The sequence below is a fragment of the Oncorhynchus keta genome, chromosome 21 (genome assembly GCF_023373465.1).
Source record: "Oncorhynchus keta strain PuntledgeMale-10-30-2019 chromosome 21, Oket_V2, whole genome shotgun sequence".
In the NCBI taxonomy this organism is placed as follows: Eukaryota; Metazoa; Chordata; class Actinopteri; order Salmoniformes; family Salmonidae; genus Oncorhynchus; species Oncorhynchus keta.
In genome coordinates, this window is record NC_068441.1 from 22432419 (window position 1) to 22449867 (window position 17449).

A 17449-nucleotide genomic window follows, 5' to 3' on the forward strand; every position below is an offset into this window, starting at 1 on the left:
TAGCCAGCACCATCTTCAGATTAGCCTTAACGTCGGTAGCCCTGCCCCCGGGTAAACAGTGTATGATCGCTGGATGATTCGCTTTAAGTCTAATACTGCGGGTAATGGAGTCTCCAATGACTAGAGTTTTCAATTTGTCAGAGCTAATGGTGGGAAGCTTCGGCGTCTCAGACCCCGTAACGGGAGGAGTAGAGACCAGAGAAGACTCGGCCTCTGACACCGACCCGCTGCTTAATGGGGAGAACCGGTTGAAAGTTTCTGTCGGCTGATTGAGCGACACCGGTTGAGCGTTCCTACAGCATTTCCTTCCAGAAACCGTGAGAAAGTTGTCCGGCTGCGGGGACTGTGCCAGGGGATTTATACTACTATCTGTACTTACTGGTGGCACAGACGCTGTTTCATCCTTTCCTACACTGAAATTACCCTTGCCTAACGATTGCGTCTGAAGCTGGGCTTGCAGTACAGCTATCCTCGCCGTAAGGCGAGCACAGCGGCTGCAATTAGAAGGCATCATGTTAATGTTACTACTTAGCTTCGGCTGTTGGAGGTCCTGACGAATCGTGTCCAGATAAAGCGTCCGGAGTGAAAAAGTTGAGGAAAAAATAAATATATGAACGGTAATTAAAAAGTGAAACCCGTAAAGTTGTCAGGTAGCAAAATAGGTTGGCAACAAAACGCACAGCAATTTGAAAACAAGCCTGCAAGTTGTGACCGGGATATAGTAGGATAGTAGGATATATGCTTTGATTAAAACAAAATATAAGAAAGGCTAAAAGTTTTAATTAACACCATCCGCTGTAATTTGCTCATGAAATATGCATAAAATGCATATTCCCATGAAACTGATTGAGATCAATCAATGACTGGCAGTTTGCAGGTTTCACCGGGTAAAATGTGAAGAATTATCATGGCCTATTCTGGCCTATTTTGATGGCCTATTTTGAAATTATTTAGCCTATGCTTAACTTGATATTTGAGGGTATTAAAAATCTAATATTTTCTAGAGACACAATGGCTGCATTTACACAAGAAGCCCAATTCTGATATTTTTTCCACTAATTGGTATTTTGACCAATCACATCAGATATTTTTCAAAGTTGATCTGATTGGTCAAAAGACCAATTAGTGAAAAAGCAGATCAGAGTTGGGCTGCCTGTGTAAACGCAGCCTATGTGTGGGCATAGGCAGACGTTGCAATTGGAGGATGCATGATATGCATATTCTATAATGATAGGCAATTCAATTGGGTGCATCTGTCAGTAAAAACTTTGATTGAGGAAATGATGACGCCATTAAAAAAAATTGCTTTCCCTCACCTAAAAAAATGCTACATCATTGGTAGAGACTACAGTGTCATCAGCAAAGTGTCAGACAGTTTCATCAGCAAAGATCTGAGTAATGAAGGACATGCATTTTTTTTGCATTACATTCACACTTAGGGGTGTACTGTGCATACAGTGCAGCAGGGAAAAAAAGTTTAACGTAGGCCTGATTGTCACAACCTGTGGTAAAATATGTGTCCCACTAGATGGTGCTCTTCAGAAGCAAGTTCACAAGAGCTAGGCTCACGTGTTGATTGCATTATGGGAGAAATCAAAAACTGAAAATTGTGTGAGAAAGTACATTTTCACCTTTTATTCATGAACTGTATATGCTGTATATTTTTTTTCTTCCAGAAATGCCTATGTGACATGGATGATGGGAGATAAAAAATATGCAGTTGTCTTCTTTTTCCCCTCCATCCACCCCTCCTCCTTTTCACCCTTATTCATCTCTCCCTGTCCTTCTAATTGGAATCAGAGAAATGGAATCCATGCATTTGGATTACATCACCTATATGGTGAAGCTACAACTCTTTATCTTGACCCAGCTGACCTAGAACGTGTCTTCCTTATGACATGACGGCATACTCTTCTGTCGTGGTAATTCTTACACAGAGACACTCAAAGTCAATCTTAAATTAATCATTGTTTATTATCAGTGAGCTGGAGATGTTCCAACAAACGTAATGCACCATAGTGAAGATCTGTCAGAAGCTCTGCTGGGGCAGTTCCAACAGTTGTCTTACTGTATGTACGGCAAAACACAGACAAGTTATATTTGCCTCATTTAGCATAATTCATTAGAGTGCATTCTGAAATTATTCAGACCCCTTGACTTTTTCCACATTTTGTTACATTACAACCTTATTTTAAAATGTATTAAATCACTTTTCCACCTCATCAATCTACAAACAATATCCACGATGACAAAGCAAAAACAGGTTTTTCGAAATGTTTGCTAATCCCTAAAAAAAGTTAAATACCAAATTAAACTTTATTTGTCACATGCGCCGAATACAACAGGTAGACCTTACCTTGAAATGCTTATTTACAAGCCCATAACCAACTGTGCAGTTCAAGAAGAGTTTAGAAAATATTTACCAAATAAACAAAAAAAACACAATAAAATAACAATAACGAGGCTGTATACAGGGGGTACCGGTACCGAGTCAGTGTGCGGGGGTACAGGTTAGTTGAGGTAATTTGTACATTGTACAAATATCACATTTACATAAGTATTTAGACCCTTTACTCAGTACTTTGTTGAAGCACCTTTGGCAGCGATTACAGCCTGGATTATTTTGGGGTATGACGCTACAAACTTGGCACACCTGTATGTGGGGAGTTGGATTGGGAGCATCGCTGCACAGCTATTTTTACGTCTCTCCAGAGATGTTTAATCGGGTTTAAGTCTGGGCTCTGACTGGGCCACTCAAGGACATTCAGAGACTTGTCCCGAACCCACTCCCACGTTGCCTTGGCTGTGTGATTAGGGTTGTTGTCCTATTGGAAGGTGAACCTTAGCCCCAGTCTGAGGTCCTGAGCACTCTGGAGCAGGTTTTCATCAAGGAATTGTACTTTTCGCCATCCATCTTTCCCTCAATCCTGACTAGTCTCCCAGTCCCTGCCGCTGAAAAACATCCCCACAGCATGTAGCTGCCACCACCATGCTTAACGTAGGGATGGTGCCAGGTTACCTCCAGACGTGAAGCTTGGCATTCAGGCCAAAGAGTTCAATCTTGGTTTCATCAGACCAGAGAATCTTGTTTCTCATGGTCTGAGAGTCCTTTAGGTGCCTTTTGTCCCAGTTGAGCCAGTACCCCCTCATCGTGGCCCCACCACCGGACCTGCACCGCATCACGCCCCACTGGGGTCAGCTGGAGGTCAGCCAGGGCTGGCAGCACTGAGACACACAGATAGAGGACAGGCTAATGTGTGTGTTCTGTTTTAAAAGCCATAAATCACAGAATGAAAAAAGAGAGGGGCAAAGCCTAAGGGAGGCATGGACTCCTTATAAATGACTGTAGGATAAATGTACAGTATGTCAGGATAAGTAAAGGGTTTCTTGACATTTAAATGTCAATACCATTTAACAAGCATTCATTAATACAGTGTTTCCCAACCAGGGGATACTTGAGAAGACTCATGAGACCATAGACTTACTGGTAAAATGCACATTAGGGGGGTACTTATGGGGAAATCCGGGCAGAGCAAAATGTACTTGGTGTTACCGAAAAAAGTTAGGAACCATTGAATTAACAGCACAAATACAATATTGTTGCTGAGAGGGAAACAATTTAATATTAAGGAAAGACAGCAGAAGTATAAGGGACAGTTAGAAATGTACCTGGTGGAGGGGTCCCAAAAAAATATGCACCCCCCTCCCCAATGTTATGGGGCAGCAGCGTAGCCTAGTGGTTAGGGCGATGGACTAGTAACCGGAAGGTTGCGAGTTCAAACCCCCGGGCTGACAAGGTACAAATCTGTCGTTCTGCCCCTGAACAGGCAGTTAACCCACTGTTCCCAGGCCGTCATTGAAAATAAGAATATGTTCTTAACTGACTTGCCTGGTTAAATAAATAAAATGTTACAAATATTTTCACATCACCCTCCCCTTCTACTGTAATAAAATGTGCACACCCTCCCCCTTCATAAAATTAACTAAAAAATAGTTATTACCACCATAAATTACAATAACTGTAACAACCCAGTGTTTATAAACGTGGATATCGAATTGACTGGTTTTGTGGCACAGTCAATGCCACACACAGCTAATGGGCCAGAAAGTTGAGGGTTCGCTATGGGCGAGCTCACTCTCTCTGGCTGTCTCATTACACTATGATCAGAGCAGGCTGCAGACAATGATCATCTGGGGAGAAATCAGATTTTCAACATTTCGTTGCTGTATTTATAATTATATAAAATATATGCAACATATTTCCCACCAACAGGTTTCTGTGCCAATATATCACACACAACCAATAAGCAACGCGTAACTGCATACCAATTACTGACTTTGAACACTTATCATCATGGTTTGTATTTTCAACACCACAATCAAGTAGAGTATGACAATCTTGAAAAATAGAAAATACATCTCTCCCTACTCAGTATCCCTACTCAGTATCCTTACTCAGTATCCCTACTCAGTATCCCTACTCAGTATCCTTACTCAGTATCCCTACTCAGTATCCCTACTCAGTATCCCTACTCAGTATCCTTACTCAGTATCCCTACTCAGTATCCCTACTCAGTACCCCTACTCAGTACCCCTACTCAGTATCCCTACTCAGTATCCCTACTCAGTACCCCTACTCAGTATCCCTACTCAGTATCCCTACTCAGTACCCCTACTCAGTACCCCTACTCAGTACCCCTACTCAGTATCCCTACTCAGTACCCCTACTCAGTATCCCTACTCAGTATCCTTACTCAGTATCCTTACTCAGTATCCTTACTCAGTATCCCTACTCAGTATCCCTACTCAGTATCCCTACTCAGTACCCCTACTCAGTACCCCTACTCAGTATCCCTACTCAGTACCCCTACTCAGTACCCCTACTCAGTATCCCTACTCAGTACCCCTACTCAGTATCCCTACTCAGTACCCCTACTCAGTATCCCTACTCAGTACCCCTACTCAGTAGCCCTACTCAGTACCCCTACTCAGTACCCCTACTCAGTATCCCTACTCAGTACCCCTACTCAGTATCCCTACTCAGTATCCCTACTCAGTACCCCTACTCAGTACCCCTACTCAGTATCCCTACTCAGTACCCCTACTCAGTAGTCAGTACCCCTACTCAGTACCCCTACTCAGTATCCCTACCCTACTCAGTATCCCTACTCAGTACCCCTACTCAGTACCCCTACTCAGTACCCCTACTCAGTACCCCTACTCAGTACCCCTACTCAGTACCCCTACTCAGTATCCCTACTCAGTACCCCTACTCAGTACCCCTACTCAGTATCCCTACTCAGTACCCCTACTCAGTACCCCTACTCAGTATCCCTACTCAGTACCCCTACTCAGTAGCCCTACTCAGTACCCCTACTCAGTACCCCTACTCAGTATCCCTACTCAGTACCCCTACTCAGTATCCCTACTCAGTATCCCTACTCAGTACCCCTACTCAGTATCCCTACTCAGTACCCCTACTCAGTACCCCTACTCAGTACCCCTACTCAGTACCCCTACTCAGTATCCCTACTCAGTACCCCTACTCAGTATCCCTACTCAGTACCCCTACTCAGTACCCCTACTCAGTATCCCTACTCAGTACCCCTACTCAGTAGCCCTACTCAGTACCCCTACTCAGTACCCCTACTCAGTATCCCTACTCAGTACCCCTACTCAGTATCCCTACTCAGTATCCCTACTCAGTACCCCTACTCAGTACCCCTACTCAGTATCCCTACTCAGTACCCCTACTCAGTATCCCTACTCAGTACCCCTACTCAGTATCCCTACTCAGTATCCCTACTCAGTACCCCTACTCAGTACCCCTACTCAGTATCCCTACTCAGTACCCCTACTCAGTATCCCTACTCAGTATCCTTACTCAGTATCCTTACTCAGTATCCTTACTCAGTATCCCTACTCAGTATCCCTACTCAGTATCCCTACTCAGTACCCCTACTCAGTACCCCTACTCAGTATCCCTACTCAGTACCCATACTCAGTACCCCTACTCAGTATCCCTACTCAGTACCCCTACTCAGTATCCCTACTCAGTACCCCTACTCAGTACCCCTACTCAGTATCCCTACTCAGTACCCCTACTCAGTAGCCCTACTCAGTATCCCTACTCAGTACCCCTACTCAGTATCCCTACTCAGTACCCCTACTCAGTACCCCTACTCAGTATCCCTACTCAGTACCCCTACTCAGTATCCCTACTCAGTACCCCTACTCAGTATCCCTACTCAGTATCCCTACTCAGTACCCCTACTCAGTATCCCTACTCAGTACCCCTACTCAGTATCCCTACTCAGTATCCTTACTCAGTATCCCTACTCAGTATCCCTACTCAGTATCCCTACTCAGTATCCCTACTCAGTATCCCTACTCAGTACCCCTACTCAGTATCCCTACTCAGTACCCCTACTCAGTACCCCTACTCAGTATCCCTACTCAGTACCCCTACTCAGTATCCCTACTCAGTACCCCTACTCAGTACCCCTACTCAGTATCCCTACTCAGTACCCCTACTCAGTAGCCCTACTCAGTACCCCTACTCAGTATCGAAGGCTTGGTTTGAATGTCATTTTGTTGTTTTGTAACAAGTTTCCATTAATCAAATGGCCATTGCGCAGTTTAGATGGTAGAATTATATTAGAGTGGATGAACGTGCGCAGGTAGCCTAATCAGATCAAAACATTGTGAGTAGTTGTGTTAATGCCACACATAAAAAAGGTAATACATTTTAAATGACAAATATTTAGGCCATATTGAAGTGTCAGGTTCTAGGTCGAGGAATAGCCACTTGGATCGGAAAGGAGCCAGAACGTGTTAAGCTTTCCTGAATAACTGGGCCTGCTGGGCGCATATAGGCCTATGTGGACGACATGGGAGAATGGGAGAATGATGACCGCAACAGACAAAAATACAACCAGCCTGGCCTGCTCCTGTGCCTATCTAGAATCGTTCCAGAGTAGACCCACAGCTGATCTAGATGGAACGAATGGAATGAAACGATCCAAAAACTTTTGCACCATTATTCAAATGATATTTTCACTGCAGTTTACAGCCTGGAGTATAATTGCACTCAATTGGTCATTGGATTATGGTGTTGTAGGCTAGTCTAGGAAGGATAATTGTATTGTCCCTTAACAAGACCAATGGGGGAGCTTTTTGAGCTGCATGTTTTCACTGTTCTTTCATGCCCAATGATGCACCTGGCCTCTCTGCTGCCAATCAGTTATTCCTCTATATCTTGTGGATTTATATAGAAAATGTGTGCATATTTGAATGATTTTATGTGTGGTATGATTGCTAGTTAACCTATTGCAGATCTGGATAAATGATCCAACTACCTCTATTGTCAGTATGGATAGAGGGCAGGATAGATAGTTGACTGGTAGACTATTGTGAGCGGACCAAGTAATTGGGCGTCACTCTAAAGCGGGAAGGTGGAATAAACGAGTCAGGAGTAGGTTTTCTTGATTTAACACAGTTCTCTATTGAGGGCATTTGGTCAACAAAAACATTTCAACATAATCAATGAAAATCTTCCAAGGAAAAAAACATACATCTTCTTCTCCAGATGAAACAGGAACACAATAGGATTATCTTTAAGCTACAACAAAAAGTCATGGGATTGTCACCGTCTTAGTGGTTCTTCCTGGATAGCTCCTCTCTCTCGGTGGCCATCTTCCAGAGATAGTTTCCCTCTCTCTCTGCTGGTTCCATTCTCTCTCTTATAGGGGAAGGAGAGTATGTCATTAGTACCGTCAGCTGTGCTTAATTGCCTCTGGTTACCTTGTCTCCCATGCCTTGTTGGGCTACTATCCATGAGCCCAGCCTGCCCTCTGGTGGTCCTTCCACACTATATTGATCTGTGGTATAGTAATCGCACAGAGAAGTGTAGTGCATAAGGGAAGTACCAAAGCACCTTGATAGGGAAGAAGCAAGTAATCAGATGAGGGCATTTGGCTATATGGAAGACCTATCGTAAAACCTGCATAATGGAAATTGTAAATCAGGGAAAAAAATGCACTACCCTCCTGTGTTCCAAATAAAGAAAACACACTACCCAGAGCAACCCCCCCAAAATCTAGACAACCCTCCCCTATTTTGGAACAGCCCCCCTAACCCAGTAAATGTCAAATTGTCCTTAAATCATAGAAACACACCAACACACATCTTACCCTCCTGAGTGCAGGCCTTGACAGACATGGCCTTCTCTTTGCCTGTGGAGTACAGGGCGCTGACAGTAACTAGGTACTGTGTGTCTGGCTCTAGACCAGTGAGCAGAGTGGAGTTCTGATGTCCATGTAGCCTAACCGTGTGGACCTGCCCACTGGGTAGAGCTCCGTACTCTATCTGGTACCGCTGGACATGCTCAGTTTGCAAAGGACCCCAGCTCACTCGCACCCTGTCAGGGCCTGAGTCTGCCACTGTGACCACCGCTGGGCTCAACACCTCTAAGTTGGAGGATAGGAGAGGGGGAGGATGGGATGGGATGAAACAAAAGAGAATATTATTATCCACAAAAAATGTGTTCAATTATTTATATATTATTATATATTATAATGTACAAATATATGCTGGTTGTGTTTATTTTCTATTATACTATCTTGCTCATTTAATTTATCTACCACATCACTGCTCTCCATCCCCCTCTCCCTCCCTCCTTCCCCGTCTCCCCCCTCTGACCGGGTTGTGTAGTGAAGGTGACACTGAGAGTGTTGAGATAAACATGGTTGGACTGGGAGTTGGGGGTGAGGGAGGCAGTGTAGATGGTGTCTGGCTGCAGGCCCCTCAGCTCCACCCAGCTGGCGTCCCCGGGGAGGGTCCGTCTGTGGTACTGCCCCCCACTGCTGGTCCCGCCATTAGGCTGACCCTCCCCACCACCTGGCAGAACAGAGCTGTAGTGTAAAAAGCTGTAGAAATCTGTGTTGGATCCGAGTACAGGACGCCACTTCAGTACGGCACTGTGGGAGGACAGCTGTACCACCCTCAGGCGCTCAACGCGGATCAGCTCTGAGAGAGAAGGGGGGGGATACAACTCAGTGGGGTAGAGTTTGCATTTACACTACAGAGGATTTCATCTGCAATCACAGTCCTGTCTATAAATACTTGTCTATAAATACACCCCCACCCCACACACCAATGATGGCCTCCCTCAGGTCCTCTGTGATGATACTGATGTCATCGATGTCCACAAAGTACAGGTGAGACTCGATGGGCGGGGTCACCACCCTCTGCAGCACCTGGTAGTTCCCGTGTCCCGTAGAGACAGTCAACAGAGACACACCCGCCCTTCTCAGCTCTGCCATTGGTCCATCCACCATGCCCGGCTGTACCCCATCCGTTAGCCACACCAGCACTTTGGGGAGCTCCAACTCATCCCCAGCCCCAGCTCTGGCTAGCAGCCCCTGGGCCTGTCTGAGGGCAGCCTCTGTGTTGGTGTCCCCCTGGAGTTGCCTGGTCCTATGCAGTGCCCCCTGCAGGCCAGGCTGGGTGCTGTGGGCATCCAGACCAAACTCCAGGTGTGGCTCAGTGCCCACCTGCAGCAGCCCCGCCCTCACCTGGCCCCGCCCCAGAGAGAAGGGGAGGAGCAGCTCGGACAGGAAGTGCAGCAGGCGAGAGAACTCGTAGGATGACACACTTCCTGAAGAATCCAACAGGAGCAGGATATCCCCCTCACAACAGTTCAGAGCTGAGAGAGAGAGAGAGAGAGAGAGAGAGAGAGAGAGAGAGAGAGAGAGAGAGAGAGAGATTACACTGAAGTTATTCACCTAATATATAGAGTAAATATATATATTCATGCTCCACAAGGCAACATAAAAACACATGCGATGAAAAGCACTTCAGCACACATTGTTAGCCTTTGTTTTACTCCCTGTCATGGTTGTTCTTTACTTTGCTAATCTTCCTGTCCAAATTGAAATATTTGCTGTTCTTTGTGTGATCATTAAAATGAACCTTGATCATTTAAGGCATTTTATTCAAACATAATGGGATCCAAGCCATAGAACACAGGTCAAGAGAGAGGAGAGGAAAGAAGAAGAAGAAGAGACAAGAGTTCTAAAAGCTGAATAAAGGAATGGGTTGAAAGATGGCTGTCAAAGGAGTGAGAGATATTAAACATATAAAACAAAGGATGGGGAAGAAAAATGACGTAAAATATAAAGAGAAACCAAATTACAGAGAGAGAGCAAAGAATAAAGAGAGACAGAGAGATAGACCAAACAACAGAGAGAGAGAGAGTGAGAGAGATACCAAACAACAGAGAGAGAGTGAGAGAGAGATACCAAACAACAGAGAGAGAGAGAGTGAGAGAGAGAGAGAGAGAGAGAGAGAGAGACCAAACAACAGAGAGAGAGACCAAACAACAGAGAGAGAGTGAGAGAGAGATACCAAACAACAGAGAGAAAGAGTGAGAGAGAGAGACCAAACAACAGAAAGAGAGAGAGAGTGAGAGAGAGAAACAGAGAGAGAGACCAAACAACAGAGTGAAATATAAATAGAGAGACAGAGAGAGAGAGACCAAACAACAGAGAGAGAGAGTGAGAGAGAGAGACCAAACAACAGAGAGAGAGTGAGAGAAACAGAGAGAGAGACCAAACAACAGAGTGAAAGATAAAGAGATACACAGAGAGAGAGACCAAACAAAAGAGAGAGAGTGAAAGATAAAGAGAGAGAGACCAAACAACACAGAGAGAGTGAAAGATACAGAGAGAGAGACCAAACAACAGAGAGAGAGTGAAAGATACAGAGAGAGAGAGACCAAACAACAGAGAGAGACTGAAAGATACAGAGAGAGAGAGAGACCAAACAACAGAGAGAGAGTGAGAGAGAGACCAAACAACAGAGAGATTTCCTGAGGACGGCTCACCTCTCACAGTTCTGGGCGACTTTAACCTCCCCACGTCTACCTTTGACTCATTCCTCTCTGCCTCCTTCTTTCCACTCCTCTCCTCTTTTGACCTCACCCTCTCACCTTCCCCCCCTACTCACAAGGCAGGCAATACGCTCGACCTCATCTTTACTAGATGCTGTTCTTCCACTAACCTCATTGCAACTCCCCTCCAAGTCTCCGACCACTACCTTGTATCCTTTTCCCTCTCGCTCTCATCCAACACTTCCCACACTGCCCCTACTCGGATGGTATCGCGCCGTCCCAACCTTCGCTCTCTCTCCCCCGCTACTCTCTCCTCTTCCATCCTATCATCTCTTCTCTCTGCTCAAACCTTCTCCAACCTATCTCCTGATTCTGCCTCCTCAACCCTCCTCTCCTCCCTTTCTGCATCCTTTGACTCTCTATGTCCCCTATCCTCCAGGCCGGCTCGGTCCTCCCCTCCCGCTCCGTCGCTCGACGACTCATTGCGAGCTCACAGAACAGGGCTCCGGGCAGCCGAGCGGAAATGGAGGAAAACTCGCCTCCCTGCGGACCTGGCATCCTTTCACTCCCTCCTCTCTACATTTTCCTCCTCTGTCTCTGCTGCTAAAGCCACTTTCTACCACTCTAAATTCCAAGCATCTGCCTCTAACCCTAGGAAGCTCTTTGCCACCTTCTCCTCCCTCCCGAATCCTCCTCCCCCCCCCTCCTCCCTCTCTGCAGATGACTTCGTCAACCATTTTGAAAAGAAGGTCGACGACATCCGATCCTCGTTTGCTAAGTCAAACGACACCGCTGGTTCTGCTCACACTGCCCTACCCTGTGCTCTGACCTCTTTCTCCCCTCTCTCTCCAGATGAAATCTCGCGTCTTGTGACGGCCGGCCGCCCAACAACCTGCCCGCTTGACCCTATCCCCTCCTCCCTCCTCTCTTCTCCAGACCATTTCCGGAGACCTTCTCCCTTACCTCACCTCGCTCATCAACTCATCCCTGACCGCTGGCTACGTCCCTTCCGTCTTCAAGAGAGCGAGTGTTGCACCCCTTCTGAAAAAACCTACACTCGATCCCTCCGATGTCAACAACTACAGACCAGTATCCCTTCTTTCTTTTCTCTCCAAAACTCTTGAACATGCCGTCCTTGGCCAGCTCTCCCGCTATCTCTCTCAGAATGACCTTCTTGATCCAAATCAGTCAGGTTTCAAGACTAGTCATTCAACTGAGACTGCTCTTCTCTGTATCACGGAGGCGCTCCGCACCGCTAAAGCTAACTCTCTCTCCTCTGCTCTCATCCTTCTAGACCTATCGGCTGCCTTCGATACTGTGAACCATCAGATCCTCCTCTCCACCCTCTCCGAGTTGGGCATCTCCGGCGCGGCCCACGCTTGGATTGCGTCCTACCTGACAGGTCGCTCCTACCAGGTGGCGTGGCGAGAATCTGTCTCCTCACCATGCGCTCTCACCACTGGTGTCCCCCAGGGCTCTGTTCTAGGCCCTCTCCTATTCTCGCTATACACCAAGTCACTTGGCTCTGTCATAACCTCACATGGTCTCTCCTATCATTGCTATGCAGACGACACACAATTAATCTTCTCCTTTCCCCTTCTGATGACCAGGTGGCGAATCGCATCTCTGCATGTCTGGCAGACATATTAGTGTGGATGACGGATCACCACCTCAAGCTGAACCTCGGCAAGACGGAGCTGCTCTTCCTCCCGGGAAGGACTGCCCGTTCCATGATCTCGCCATCACGGTTGACAACTCCATTGTGTCCTCCTCCCAGAGCGCTAAGAACCTTGGCGTGATCCTGGACAACACCCTGTCGTTCTCAACTAACATCAAGGCGGTGGCCCGTTCCTGTAGGTTCATGCTCTACAACATCCGCAGAGTACGACCCTGCCTCACACAGGAAGCGGCGCAGGTCCTAATCCAGGCACTTGTCATCTCCCGTCTGGATTACTGCAACTCGCTGTTGGCTGGGCTCCCTGCCTGTGCCATTAAACCCCTACAACTCATCCAGAACGCTGCAGCCCGTCTGGTGTTCAACCTTCCCAAGTTCTCTCACGTCACCCCGCTCCTCCGCTCTCTCCACTGGCTTCCAGTTGAAGCTCGCATCCGCTACAAGACCATGGTGCTTGCCTACGGAGCTGTGAGGGGAACGGCACCTCAGTACCTCCAGGCTCTGATCAGGCCCTACACCCAAACAAGGGCACTGCGTTCATCCACCTCTGGCCTGCTCGCCTCCCTACCACTGAGGAAGTACAGTTCCCGCTCAGCCCAGTCAAAACTGTTCGCTGCTCTGGCCCCCAATGGTGGAACAAACTCCCTCACGACGCCAGGACAGCGGAGTCAATCACCACCTTCCGGAGACACCTGAAACCCCACCTCTTTAAGGAATACCTAGGATAGGATAAAGTAATCCTTCTCACCCCCTCCCTTAAAAGATTTAGATGCACTATTGTAAAGTGGCTGTTCCACTGGATGTCATAAGGTGAATGCACCAATTTGTAAGTCGCTCTGGATAAGAGCGTCTGCTAAATGACTTAAATGTAAATGTAATGTAAATGTAGATAGTGAGAGAGAGACCAAACAACAGAGAGAGAGTGAAAGATACAGAGAGAGAGAGACCAGACAACAGTGAGACAGTGAAAGATACAGAGAGAGAGAGACCAAACAACAGAGAGAGAGTGAGAGAGAGACCAAACAACAGAGAGAGGGTGAAAGATACAAAGAGAGAGAGAAACCAAACAACAGAGAGACAGTGAAAGATACAGAGAGAGAGACCAAACAACAGAGAGAGAGTGAAAGATACAGAGAGAGAGAGACCAAACAACAGAGAGAGAGTGAAAGATACAGAGAGAGAGAGACCAAACAACAGAGAGAGAGTGAGAGAGAGACCAAACAACAGAAAGTGAGAGAGAGACCAAACAACAGAGAGAGAGAGAGAAAGATACAGAGAGAGAGACCAAACAACAGAGAGAGAGTGAAAGATACAGAGAGAGAGAGAGACCAAACAACAGAGAGAGAGTGAGAGAGAGATAACAAACAACAGAGAGAGAGAGAGAGAGAGAGAGAGAGAGAGAGAGAGAGAGAGAGAGAGAGAGAGAGAGAGAGAGACCAAACAACAGAGAGAGAGTGAGAGAGAGAGACCAAACAACAGAGAGAGAGTGAAAGAGAGATACCAAACAACAGAGAGAGAGAGAGTGAGAGAGAGAGAGACCAAACAACAGAGAGAGAGTGAGAGAGAGAAACAGAGAGAGAGACCAAACAACAGAGAGTGAAAGATAAATAGAGAGACAGAGAGAGAGTGAAAGAAAGAGAGAGACCAAACAACAGAGAGTGAAAGATAAATAGAGAGACAGAGAGAGAGTGAAAGAAAGAGAGAGACCAAACAACAGCGAGAGACTGAAAGATACAGAGAGAGAGAGACCAAATAACAAAGAGAGAGTGAAAGATACAGAGAGAGAGACCAAACAACAGAGAGAGTGTGACAGATACAGAGAGAGAGAGACCAAACAACAGAGAGAGACTGAAAGATACAGAGAGAGAGAGAGACCAAACAACAGAGAGAGAGTGAGAGAGAGACCAAACAACAGAGAGAGAGTGAGAGAGAGACCAAACAACAGAGAGAGAGAGTGAGAGAGACCAAACAACAGAGAGAGAGTGAAAGATACAGAGAGAGAGACCAAACAACGGTGAGACAGTGAAAGATACAGAGAGAGAGACCAAACAACAGAGAGAGAGTGAGAGAGAGACCAAACAACAGAGAGAGGGTGAAAGATACAAAGAGAGAGAGAGAGACCAAACAACAGAGAGACAGTGAAAGATACAGAGAGAGAGACCAAACAACAGAGAGAGAGTGAAAGATACAGAGAGAGAGAGACCAAACAACAGAGAGAGAGTGAAAGATACAGAGAGAGAGAGAGACCAAACAACAGAGAGAGAGTGAGAGAGAGACCAAACAACAGAAAGTGAGAGAGAGACCAAACAACAGAGAGAGAGAGAGAAAGATACAGAGAGAGAGACCAAACAACAGAGAGAGAGTGAAAGATACAGAGAGAGCGAGAGACCAAACAACAGAGAGAGAGTGAAAGATACAGAGAGAGAGACCAAACAACAGAGAGAGAGTGAGAGAGAGACCAAACAACAGAGAGTGAGAGAGAGACCAAACAACAGAGAGAGGGTGAAAGATACAGAGAGAGAGACCAAACAACAGAGAGAGAGAGTGAAAGATACAGAGAGAGAGAGACCAAACAACAGAGAGAGAGTGAGAGAGAGACCAAACAACAGAGAGAGGGTGAAAGATACAGAGAGAGAGCAAACAACAGAGAGAGAGTGAAAGATACAGAGAGAGAGAGACCAAACAACAGAGAGAGAGTGAGAGAGAGACCAAACAACAGAGAGAAGGTGAAAGATACAGAGAGAGAGACCAAACAACAGAGAGATAGTGAAAGATACAGAGAGAGAGACCAAACAACAGAGAGAGAGAGAGCGAAAGATACAGAGAGAGAGAGACCAAACAACAGAGAGAGAGTGAAAGATACAGAGAGAGAGAGAGACAACATTATATGCAGAGAATAGCCACAGTCTGGCCAGATGCTCTTTGTTGAGCACATTATAATGGTCACCTTATCATCTCTTTATACTCAGGAACAATTTACAGCACTTTTCTTTCTCAACCATCTACATAGGGGAGAGTGGGGTAAGTCAAGATAGTTTTTATAATCAGCATCCCCACCAAGAGAAATAAAGTATTATCTCAAAAACAAAAACAAGATATCTTAAAGTGTGTAAATACTGTAGAGGGAGAAATTGAAAGGCAGATTGTGTAAGTACTGGGGGGAAAAAGAGAAGGACAAGGAGAGAGAAGAGAGAAAGGGGATTTGCGCTGGCGTGAGAGAGAGTGTATGTGAGAGAGATGCATTCCTCTTCCTCTCTATTTATGTCATTAAAATGTAGCCACAAAACTAAATTAGCTTTGTTCCCACCTTTATGACCTGTAGAGAAATGTATGCAAAGCCTTTGCTTAATCTTTTTCAAAGACACCTGAGTCATAGATCCAAGTGTTTACTTTTAAGTAAACTTGGATCCATTATTATTACAGCTTGTTACTGTCATTTGGATTTCCAGAGACATTCTGGCCAAGGTCAGCAGGGCAAAGGTTTTTCTTGACGATAGCAACTAATATCAATAGAAGACAGAACTTCTATTGTCTCCCTTTCAACTGTAATCCCAAGAGCTGGAACTCTCTTCCTCTCTCAAACAAACATACTGAAAAATCATGAATCGTATAGACAACTCTGTCAATAATAGTGAGAAGGTGTTTGTGGGTGAGAGAGAGTGTATAAAAACAAATTATTATCTAATGATGTGACTGAGTATCCCGACTTTACCAGCTCCAACAATGATGAGGACAAAAGAATAGACAGAGTAGAAATAAGTTACTACTTGTGGATGTAGGCTATACTTCACTAATAGATCAGATACATATTACTGCACATAGTTTAACATCCCAAGAAGTTCATTGTTAGAGAAATGATTATCTAATGATGTGACTGAGTATCCCAACTTTACCAGCTTCAACTCTGCAGAATGGAACGTTGTTAAAAGCATTTGTGAAATATGCACACAGCCATCTCTCTAACCGTGACACACCTGTATAAGGTAGACTAAACTTACCTGTGCCAGGTACAACGTTTTGTGTGCTGCTCGGCCACAGTAACACACCGAGCAGCAAACAGGAAAATCCAAGCCACTCCATCATAAATTGGATGAATACGTTATGATGAAATAGAGCAAACAAGTGCACTCTGAATGGGATCTTCTCAAGTCACTGTCCATAGCTTTGTTGTACTGTATTACAGTTCCTTCCCTCTCATACTTCCTCGAGATTCTCATGCGCCAAGGGATAAGTCTTGTTGTACAGCCTGCTTCGTTAGAAAGGCTGAAAAGTAATCACAAACTGGTACCACACAAGGGCGCTCTGGTATACACACACACAAACAGTGTAGACGACATTATCCACACTACCTCGTTCAAAACGTATACAAAAATGTTTGATCAATTTAATTTCTTTCCACTTTTAGTCCAATTTCATTACTTTTATCACTGGCACAAGTCTCCCACTTTCACAGAATGCATTTACCCCTCTCCACAAGATCAACTGATAAAGTGCTTCTTCTATTTAATTTCCTCCTCACCCTCCAATATCTTTAAGTCCTCTCCTCCCCCTTCTCTTTCTGTTTTCCTTTCTCAATCCTTCTCCCCTCAACAGTCAGAGTGTTTTGGCATCACTTTTGTTGGATTTTGGCCCAGTTTCGGACATTATCCAGGTTGCGTCTGTAGCCTACGTCACATTGTCAACAAACTCATTTTCACAAATGTGATTAACACTTTATTGACTCCACTGGTTTTCATCACTCTGCCCTCATACTTGGACCCCCCTTCAGTGAACCAACCTGGTCTCAGAGCATTTCGTATTACTGAGTGAATAGGTTTGTGTTCTACTCAGGGATGGGCGGAACAGTGTGCTGGCACATCTTGAGAGGATGCAGGCTAACATGG

At 45.6% G+C, this 17449-nt stretch overlaps 1 protein-coding gene across 4 annotated transcripts; it reads right to left on the bottom strand.

Moving 5' to 3' along the window:
• Positions 1 to 1940: 1940 nt before the first annotated feature.
• Positions 1941 to 17141, bottom strand: LOC118400270 (von Willebrand factor A domain-containing protein 1-like). 4 transcript variants are annotated; one of them, XR_008074278.1, is made up of 6 exons: positions 16565 to 17141; positions 9155 to 9706; positions 8701 to 9027; positions 8193 to 8468; positions 7650 to 7936; positions 1941 to 3225 (listed from the first exon to the last, which is right to left on the bottom strand). XR_008074278.1 is itself a non-coding variant. In XM_052473492.1 (6 exons), exons 1-5 carry the CDS (start codon positions 16647 to 16649, stop codon positions 7830 to 7832), a joined length of 1347 nt encoding a protein of 448 aa, XP_052329452.1. In that variant the 5' UTR covers positions 16650 to 17141; the 3' UTR covers positions 1941 to 3225; positions 7804 to 7829. The 4 variants fall into 4 exon arrangements, 3 of the variants coding, with proteins under 3 accessions (XP_052329452.1, XP_052329450.1, XP_052329451.1); XM_052473492.1 differs by having other exon boundaries at positions 7804 to 7936; XM_052473490.1 differs by having other exon boundaries at positions 1942 to 3225; positions 7650 to 7741; positions 16565 to 17140.
• Positions 17142 to 17449: the final 308 nt, after the last annotated feature.

What these genes read in the sequence shown, in the direction of transcription:
- LOC118400270 (XM_052473490.1), bottom strand. Translation starts at nt 16,649, where the DNA reads ATGATGGAGTGGCTTGGATTTTCCTGTTTGCTGCTCGGTGTGTTACTG. An exon ending in CCTGAGGGAGGCCATCATTG is followed by an intron (nt 9,028 to 9,154) that starts GTGTGTGGGGTG and finishes CTTCTCTCTCAG; the next exon opens with AGCTGATCCGCGTTGAGCGC. An exon ending in CACCTTCACTACACAACCCG is followed by an intron (nt 8,469 to 8,700) that starts GTCAGAGGGGGG and finishes CCTCCAACTTAG; the next exon opens with AGGTGTTGAGCCCAGCGGTG.